At 37.2% G+C, this 9,819-nt stretch overlaps 1 protein-coding gene across 1 annotated transcript in view; it reads right to left on the bottom strand.

Moving 5' to 3' along the window:
* Positions 1–1,897: 1,897 nt before the first annotated feature.
* The window catches only part of ALS2 (amyotrophic lateral sclerosis 2 (juvenile)), a 34,439-nt gene continuing 26,517 nt past the window's right edge, over positions 1,898–9,819 (bottom strand). The window contains exons 24-33 of the mRNA XM_010182703.1: positions 8,511–8,678; positions 8,175–8,292; positions 7,518–7,675; positions 6,686–6,808; positions 6,234–6,410; positions 5,795–5,840; positions 4,451–4,512; positions 3,664–3,813; positions 3,287–3,383; positions 1,898–2,114 (exon numbers count right to left, since the gene is read on the bottom strand). Coding sequence (XP_010181005.1) covers positions 2,076–2,114; positions 3,287–3,383; positions 3,664–3,813; positions 4,451–4,512; positions 5,795–5,840; positions 6,234–6,410; positions 6,686–6,808; positions 7,518–7,675; positions 8,175–8,292; positions 8,511–8,678 — 1,138 coding nt within the window. The 3' untranslated portion in view covers positions 1,898–2,075. The remainder of the gene's footprint in view (positions 2,115–3,286; positions 3,384–3,663; positions 3,814–4,450; positions 4,513–5,794; positions 5,841–6,233; positions 6,411–6,685; positions 6,809–7,517; positions 7,676–8,174; positions 8,293–8,510; positions 8,679–9,819) is intronic.

The following is a 9,819-nucleotide window of genomic DNA, read 5'->3' as shown; positions in this document are numbered from 1 at the left end:
AAAGAGTATTTGCTGGATGTTAGTAGAGCAAGTAACCTCCCTGCCCTAGCTAATCTACAGACATCCTCTCCTTTCTAATCCGCAGAAACCTAACCTTAGAACTACTCATTACCAGGGAGAAGAGAACAAATCCCCTTAACCCTTTTCTTGCATAAAAAGCCTACTTCGCATTGTCTCTCACTGAAGTAGTTTCTCATTCTCGGCAGCTTTTCCAGTCAACAAGGGCACTCGTCTCTTTGGGTCTGTCTTCAGCTACTGTGGCTGCAATTACAGTGAGAATCTGAAACAACGTAACGTTGGTCTTCTGTTGCTGATTACAGGATTTCTGCTGCAGCACAAGAAATATCCAGCTTTCAATATAAGGAAAAAGAGAAAAAAAAAAAAGAAAATAGTAACTGGCATGAAGCAATACAGCCAGGGAAGTCCTGCAGGTTAACTCATTTTGTTGTTAGCTACAGCAATACACAAATCAAAGCTGGTCTGTAGTGATTTCCTAATGCATCACAGCCCACATAGGCTGTGAAGTGGAATCTGTGTCAGAAGCACATGTAATCCTAGGATTCTCTTCAGCTAATAAATGTATCAGAAAGACCAAAAATAATCCAGCCCCGGCTGTCTGCTTCCATTAATCAGCAAGCTAAACTAATACGGGATATCACTAGTTTTTATAAGATGATGTGCATATGTTCTATATGTTGCTTGCAAACATGTAGAAGTCTCTTATCTCTAGATTCTATTATCTCTGTAGTCTGTTGGGAGTATAAGGAGCACAACAACAGTTCTAAACTTCATCTTGCCAGAATTACGCTTTCCCCCCTCTCTGATAAAACTGAAAATAATTTCAGAAAGACCAATCTTTTTTACTTTATTATGAAAATTGCTACATTACAGTCACTGTTCAAAACAGTACTTCGACATATGGTTTCTTGCCATTTAGGTGTCAATACACAAGCCATAATAACTATTTTAAAAATGTGATTAGCATTACCTATGGTAGTTTGACATAACTTAAACCATTATAACATTCTATAATCTATTCTTCTCTCCCTCTTTTTTCTGTCAGCCATGGTAAAGAACAGCACCTACAATACGCAAATTATCCATGAGTGTTATTGGTATAAATAAAGTTAACCATAAACCACAGAACACACACACAAAAATCCCCCAGGGAAATTACTTGTCCTCTACATGTTTAAAAATGCAACAAGGTTATTAGCTTTTTTCACTCTGACACCAAAGCTAACAAGCAAAAGTCTCAAACTTAATCCACTGTCAGCTTGTTCAAGAGCACTTTCCCATTCTCCTGTCACATGGGCTTCCAGAGAAACCATTTGTCCTCAGACCAATGAAACTGGACACTGATTATTTAATTCAGTGCTAAAATCTGAAGTGGTCAGTGCCTTTTATTTATTTCATAAACAAAAAGAATGGTGAGTGCCTGTATATTTATAATTCTAGTAAAGAGGGAAGTCCATAACAGCATGATTATTTCCACAACAGCACATTAATACTGCATTCAGCAATGCTGTTCGACACAGATGCCTCAAAACCTTTACAGCCAAACACACTATAGATTACCCATTATAAATACTAACATATTTCTTTTTTTAAATAAACAAACATAGTAGCTTAATTCAGGAAGACTGAATGGTTCTGTGGTACAATTCATTCTCTTTAAACATCTCTGTTGACAGACCAGGAATAATAAAAACAAACCCACTGCTTTAGAAGCCATGCGGTCCAGACTTTCACACGTACTCTTACGTAGATGCCATGCCTTTTTGCAGCATTGTTAATTTCAAAAGAGTAAATAATCTTTCTGTGAGAATAAGTTATTTCTTCCTGGCCAGTACTCAACAAATCAAGTCTCTAGCTTCATCACCACTTCATAGATAGCCTCTGGCTGCAGTTTTCTCATCTTAAAACAGAAAGTTCAGAAGAAACAACTGAGTATTTTCATGTGTAACAACAGAACTGTAGCAGTATTTTCTAAGTGCCATTTCAGGGAAGAAAGCAGGTGTTTGTGAAGTTCCTCTGAGTAGATTATCCCACAGAGCCAGGTCATAAGTGATGGTCTAGGTAAGCTTTTCATGTTGAATCTGGTAGTAACATGCCTGAATTAAAACAAAGTTCAGTTTAACATACATACCAGTTCTCAGCAAGCTGATAAAGCATCATACACAAAAAGGTTGATTTTTTTTTTCCTATCCAAGACAACAGAGGCTTTTCACAAGCAGTGATGACATAGTGACATTCAACACATGAGAGAACCTTCTGATACGTAAACTAGCAAAAAGAACAACAGGAGATTTTAAGTTACAGATTATGTCCAACTCTTAATGAAGAAAGATGGCATCATTTGGGACTGCTGAGCTACTCGCTCCTTAATGCTGGTTCAAATATGTATTGCATTGGTCATGACTGGAAACTTAATATAAATGTCTCAGACAACACTTGGACTCATGCAGTATGATATTCTCCTTCTACTACATAGATTCTTTGATAAATTTTAACCAACTCAAACCTTCCCTTTTTGCAGTACTATAGAAATAGCTGGATGCAGAGGTTTTTTTCATACCTGTTATTTCCAGTTTGCACAGACAGACAATACAATCATGTACACATAGCAAGATTTCTATTTAAGTTTCAGATTAACAGCCTCTCTCCAGAACAACCCATCAAAAAAACTCCACCCAGCTGAATTGTCACAAGACCCACTTGTTTGAGAACAGTTAGGACCAAAACAACCTATTTTCATTATGGGGGTCCTAGTGTACAATAGGATATTAATCAAAACAGATTCTTGGCCTTTTTCCATACTTAAAAACAGAATAATACTAAAAAGAATGTGAAGAGTGACACGGTAATACTTTTTAAATTATTTTTTTTTCCAAAATTGAATTCCTGAAGCATCTTGATGTAATGTTAGACTTAAACATGACTGGAATGGCTAATCTCCAAAGCAGCACTTCATTCCAGTTTTTCAAGGGAATAAGGTTTGTTAAGTTGCAGGGGAACAAGAAGCTCCAGGTGAGCATTCAGAATAGTCAACAACCACCAATATTACATTTGGATAAAGTACGTTTGCACATTGCACTGATTATTAGCACTACCTGGTTATCCTAAGCTCTAATTTAAGTTTCCTTGTTCATCCTAGCTAAAAATCTTCAATAAAAATGTCAAAGAATTTACAACCTAATATTCATTTGTCCTAAGCCAATCATCACTGCTCAAAGCTGATTGATTTCCAAAGTAAGCTTTTAATAACCCTGAATAATTTTCATACCTTCAAGGTAGTGAACATAATGCCTTGCTCCCCATGCTGCAGATAAGGATCCATCAAGTCTTCGATTAAGTGCACCTCAGACCCCAAATTTCTTATCCTGTCACATGAGGGAGGACAGGTGAACAAAACATACTATTATAATGTTTTTACTTTTTGTACATGGTGTTGTGCATAAAACATGCTTTTCCCTAACCTCATTCTGAAGTCACAGCCACTTCACAGTTAACTCTTCAAACTTTTTCAGAACAAAGCAAACAGCCAAAACGGAAAATTTTTTAAGTTACAAAAAGCCAGCAATTAGTCTTATAATGAGAAGCAGAAGTGTTTAGGTAAAAGCCTATGCTCAGCTTATAACTGATGCCACTTTTAGTGCCTACCTGGCTCGTAGCACCACATAGAGAAAAACAGGAAATAAGTCATCCATGGACCACAGAAAATCTTCCTGAAGAGTCTCAAGTACATTCTGAGAGATTTCTTCAAAAGTCTGCTGGATCACCTTCAACTTGTCAGCTGGGGTAAATGTGGTACTATTTGGAGAACAAAACAGGGTAACAATAAGAAGTTACACACCTGGATCTAAACCAGGAAGACAGTTTGCTAGCTAGCATGCCCCTGTGCCTGACAAGCCAGACCATTCATACCACAACTGGTGGCTGCCAGGGCTGTGTAGTACCCCAGGCTGTAATTACTGGATCAAAGCACACTGCTGCAAGTGAGACTGTCTTCCGAGTTTTAAGATGTTTTAATATTGCGGTAAAGGGAGAGAAATTCCTTTCTATAACCCTTTTAATTTCTACTTAAGTTCTTACAGCAGAAGTCCTTATGTCAGCAAACAGACACAGAAAAGCTCCCCACACACAGGTAATTTTGCCGTAACTGGCAAAATTTAGAAAATTCGCCTGTATATTTGATTAGACATCTTCACAGTTTTGATTCTAAATAGTGTGCTATTAACACATCTCAAGCCATATTTATGAGGCTATAGCTCATTCTCCATTGGCAAAATTTGCTAACATTTTTAGCAGGAACTCTGAAACTTCTTAGTGACCTCTCCTCCAAAGGTGAACAAAGAAAAGGTAACAGGCAAAGGATCACAATCAAGTAAACTAAATACTACTATAGCAGGAATAGCAAAATACTACAAGACACGTTTCAGATTATTACCTGATTTGCTGTAAACATTCAACTGCAGAGGCAAAGCAGGCATCTTTTGTATTTGATGATACCTGTGTAATCATCAGAAGATTTATCATGCAGGTTTAACCACCTCACTATTCTGCAGCAGCAAAAAAACAGAGTATCATGCAATACTGGCATAAAAGACTCTTTTCCCAGCTTTTCAGTGCAAAGACAAGAGAATGTGCCTGGATGCTAAAGTCATACAGGTAATCTGCCTACAAATAATTTGTATGAGTCTCATTTAAAATTCAGGAAAGCCTGTACTGAATTCCTTGGCACGTGGTACATGGTAAACAGCTCCAGAGAGCATCATATACTGCCTAATTCAGAGAAGACACATGGACATGTAATGCTTCACAGCGGAGGGGCTCCACACTATAACCAAAAATAGTCTGTCAGAAGCGTGAAGGATTCAGATTGCGCGAAGCTTCGCATTCAGATTTTGCCCAGTATCTACAAATACAGAAGATCTGAAGTAACTCAAGAAACATGTTATTGCTGGATTTTGTAACATTTAAAGTCTGAATGGAGATTCTCAGGTGAATCTTCAACTTCATGATTTGGGAAAAAGGGGACTTGTTTTGCTGGGAACCCATAGTCTCAGGGATGGGGATCAGCAGTGGCTTTGGTTATTTATTACAAACTTGTGAACACTTGATCTCTATCAAGGACTATCAGCTCATCTGTGTGCAGCAACTACTATGATGAAAGCCATGCTTCTGATTATTACAAACTTCACACAAGCCACAGTTATAAATAGGGAAGAGGATTATCTGAAGGCAGGATTATCTAAATGACTATAAGAAACTGAACATTTCAAATAAAAGTATACTGTAAACATTGAAATTAGTCAAAGTTATGATTATTAAACCAGTCTTACTGGAGCACAGAGACTGAGTTACTACACTATTACCATCCAAGACCAGTGTTCAGACATTTTCAGCACGATAATGATTAAGAATAAAAACTATACAATTCTTCTCCTAATCAGAAAGTATACAATCGTATAACTCTCTTAAACAAGCAGCTTGAAAATGTCCTTGGTAGACTTTTATTCTCACACTTCCATAACTGGAGATGAAGCAAATGTCTTCCTGCATTAAAATTCATTACATGGAAAGGCAGTAAGTGACAAACCTGGACGAACAGCTGTTGTAAAAAATCACTAATGTAGTTTTTAAGTAGCAGACAAATGTTAAGGAAACAACACAGCATAGCATCTTTTAAGCAAAAAGCCTGACCAAAATTTCTTTGATCACTTCATGATCTCAGTTTCTTGAAAAAAGCACTGAGCAAAGCATACTTTAAATCAAGGTCTAATGAACATACCTTTCTACTCTCTCCAAGGATGGATACAGTTCCTGGCCAAAATTTCCTGTAAGAAGTGCAATATATATTGAGAGAACATAGTCTTAAAACATTTTTCACCTTATGAAAATAAAGTCATCATGTTCTTCTGATAAACAACAGGTCTTTCTACAGGATCAACTACACCTAGCACAAATAGCTGGAAAATAGCTTAATTTGAAACACCTCGCTCTGGTTTTGTAGCAATGTCAATCTATTTTTCCTTTCCCTATCCCTTTTTGGAAGGGGGATGTTTTGATTCACTCTCTCAACTATACTATTTAGCTTGAAGATATATTTAGATGCATTTTAACGAAAGAAAAAACAGTGTAGACAATAGAGGGGTTCTTTTTACTTGCTTTATCTAATTGCACGCCATTGTCTTTTTCTAAGTTTTGTCTTATTATTGAAGCATACTCACGCTTGCACTCCAAGAAAACTTAGAAGAGCCATATCAGTTTGCTTGTTTAGACGTAAAACACATTCCCAGTAAATATCTTCCTCACGCTCGTTGTCTAAGGCATATAACATAAATAGAGGAGGATAGAGTCGTGGCAGCAATACAGGGAGCAGCAAGCCAAAACTGGTTACCACATAGCTACAAAAAAAAAACCCAACAACAACAAAGGGGTGGTTTGAAGAGGAAGACATTTTAAGAATATAATTATCTAGAACTCATTATCTATATTAATTATATGTATAAACTATAATATTGTTTATCAGAATCTGTCATCAGAACCAAAGGAAAAAAAACCCTGCTTGTATCAATCAATTAAATAGGTGCTTAAATTTCTTCCCCCACCCGAGAAAAAACTGAACAGAAATAGAACGAAGCCTTCATTAGTTCAGTTTTGTTTTTTATCTTTCATGTACCCTGGCTCAGGAGATTCTGATCTGGAGTCAGATTTCCCACTGCAAAAGGATCGCCTTCCCTTTGTCTCTGTTGCCAGAAATGGAATTGTGCTGCCCTCTTCCGGAAGATCAGGAAACAAGAACCTAAACAGCAATACACATAACAGACAATTTCATTTCAAGAAGTATCCACAAATCACAGCATTGGAAGGCAAAACTGGAGAGGAAAAAATGTCAGCTGAAATAATACATGGTGGACTAAGACAGCATAGCTAGTAGTTGTACAATACCATCTACCTGGAAGAAAACTGATGAAGGCCAACCCCTCCAATGCCTTTCCTACCTTGGCATCACTTCCCTCAAGACAAGGCTTCAAATAATTAATAATTTGGAGTAATTTTTCTTTCAGATTGGTAGGACCCAATTAAAGCTGTAATTGCTCTCAAGAACCTAAGCAAACACGTCATTGGAATGTTGCTCATTCATGTTGGTAAGAATTTTAAAGGAATACACTGCGAATTCCCATCCTCACCATTCTTCCGTACCCTTTGAACACTGTCTTTCCACAGCACAGATATACAGAGACAATGAATTGAAAATCCACATTCAAGACAACCTTCCTACAGCCATATCTGGCAGTACAATGTAGGATGTAATACACTGTGGTGAAGATTTTAATTTTCCTATTTTGACAGAATATTCAAGACTCCTTAAAAAGGTTAAGGAAAGAGAAGCAACTCCCAAAACGGAGTAAAGATACTGGCATGCTTGGACTGCATAAGCAGTAGACAGCTTCAATACATGACATCTTTAATTCAGCAGTAGTGTGACTTGAAAATTAGAGTCTCATTACCTAACCAATTGGAAGATACGTTTGAGGTAGGACTTTATCTCTCTTACAGCCTCCTGCAGCAATCGTCGATTAGCTCCTACTCCAACATAGGTCATTCTGTAGACAGCTACTAGTGTTTCCACCAGTTTTCCCAGTGGATGTAGAGGAGTATCACAAGCCTGAGGTGAAAGATATTAATTGACCAGTCAGATAGGTCAACGCCAGACAAACTAAAGCACATCCAAAAAGGAGCTATATTTAACAAATTTGCATTTAGATTATAAATTGTATGTGTTAGCTGAATATAGCTCATAGAGGAGTAAGGACAGTACAAGAACTTGTGCTACTACTTGGACAAATCATCTGTCCAGTCCTATTAAAATGAACATGCAATTATTAGCAAGTATTTCAATATGATTTGCTGGGATCCAGTGTGTGGGAATTAAAACACTAACTGAGTAGAAACTGACTTTAAGGCAGTATCCATTAGGTATACAATGATTTCAGTCTTAGCTGTGGATTTTAATTTGATAAATTAGAAAGTTATGTGCAAATATGAATGAATGCAACATGGATTACACAGTGCAAATATGAAAGGAATTAAGAAAAGCTATTAAAAAGTGAGCTTGACATCATGCCTTACCAACAAACTCTACGAGGATTTGAGAGTCACAATACCTTTATCAAATATTTTTTAATATTTTCATATTTTTCCAGGGTGAAGGCACCAATGTGTTGTGGAATGAACTCCAAACTTTCCAGTGTCTGAGTATGTGAGCGGCTCAATAATTCTGGGCTGCAGTTACAAAAGACACAAAGACATGGTACAGATTGTTTATGAGACATACAGCATGGAAAAAAACCCTGAGTGCAGAGTATCAAGAGTTCCGATTTTGTTTAGGATTTTTTGCTGTTGTTTTAACTGAGCTTTTACAGTTAGTTTCAAGTCTGGAGTAGAGTGCGATTCCAGTTTCTCTCTCAATACTTTCTTCATCTTACTGATGACAAACCAACCTGTCTTTGTGTTGCCGTCGGTTGGTGGTCAGGGCCACCGCAATGTTGTCCCAAGCCTTCCATCTGTCCCCCTGGCCTGGGCTCTCACAACCAAGCTGGTTCCAGCACTCTTCAAATACTGCCTTCCATTTCTCATCTGGAGGCACTGCCAGGATCCCAAGTTTCCGCCTAATAAAATGACCAGTTAGTCTGTTAAAATCAGTCATGAAACAACACATTCAGCTGAGAAAACCACCTACAGCTAACATCAATCTAATATCTCATACTATTTTACCAAAAGCTGATATGCTTAACAGACTCTTCTGTGAACCAAATTCATCACTAAGAGTCAACTCAGAACCAATTACTTAATGTCTTGACTTTCAACACCTTTTAAAAGGAACTTACAGAAAGTTACACTTACCCTTTTTTTTCCTTGCTAACTAACATGCATTAATCCATATAACAAATGTTACAAGACTAAAATGTTTTTAATACCTACATGTGGGAACTACTATGAATCTTACTACATTAGACAAGTCAGTCTTACTCTTTCTTGCAGTCTTTCAGGAACTGGTTTGTTTAAACACAAGAAGGACTAGTTTGATTTCCAAGAAAACAGGACATATTGCATTCACTGGGCTAATCTTCACCACTGGTATTCGTTCAGAAGGCTCAGGACACATTCACATAGCAAGGGCGTATTACAAATATGTCCCAAATATCTCACTATCCTGGAATATACAAATAGCACACCTGCACAGATAAATACCAAGGATGGATATATGCCTCCTGCTCCTAAAGGAGTATTTATGTATGATATTGCATGACATGTTAAGGATGTGCTGGTAGAGAATAAAATCAGCTTGGGCATCTTTTCACTGACAGCCAATGCTCAGGAACCCCCTACAGACAAAAGAAAACTGAGAACTGTTCTTCTTTATATATAGATATCTCAGACATATAATGAAATTTAGGGCTTTGAAAAGCTCTTATAAAGAAAATAAATGTTGTCAGGGTTAACAATTCTATCTTGATTTAAATCAAGCGTCAGGAATTGTCAGACCTTTCATTAATATTTTTTCCACCACGTTTGAGATGAGAATGAGTAATCATTTCCCCATGCTTCCAGTTTCACAAAGCAGAAAAAGTAGGCTCTAAACCTTTTCACAAATTATACCAGAAGATTTTCATCTTCAAGGGAGCCTGAAAATGCGAGATTAAACCCTTATTTCACAAGCAATCTTCACAAATATGTACATACATTTATTCATAGACTCCCTACTGGGGTAAAAAGCAGACAGATGCTAAGGTTGCAAGTGTTCAGTTC

Source organism: Mesitornis unicolor, unplaced genomic scaffold (assembly GCF_000695765.1).
Source record: "Mesitornis unicolor isolate BGI_N332 unplaced genomic scaffold, ASM69576v1 scaffold5314, whole genome shotgun sequence".
In the NCBI taxonomy this organism is placed as follows: domain Eukaryota; kingdom Metazoa; phylum Chordata; class Aves; order Mesitornithiformes; family Mesitornithidae; genus Mesitornis; species Mesitornis unicolor.
Note: the sequence above shows the minus strand (reverse complement) of the source record. Positions and strands in the feature narration are given on the sequence as shown.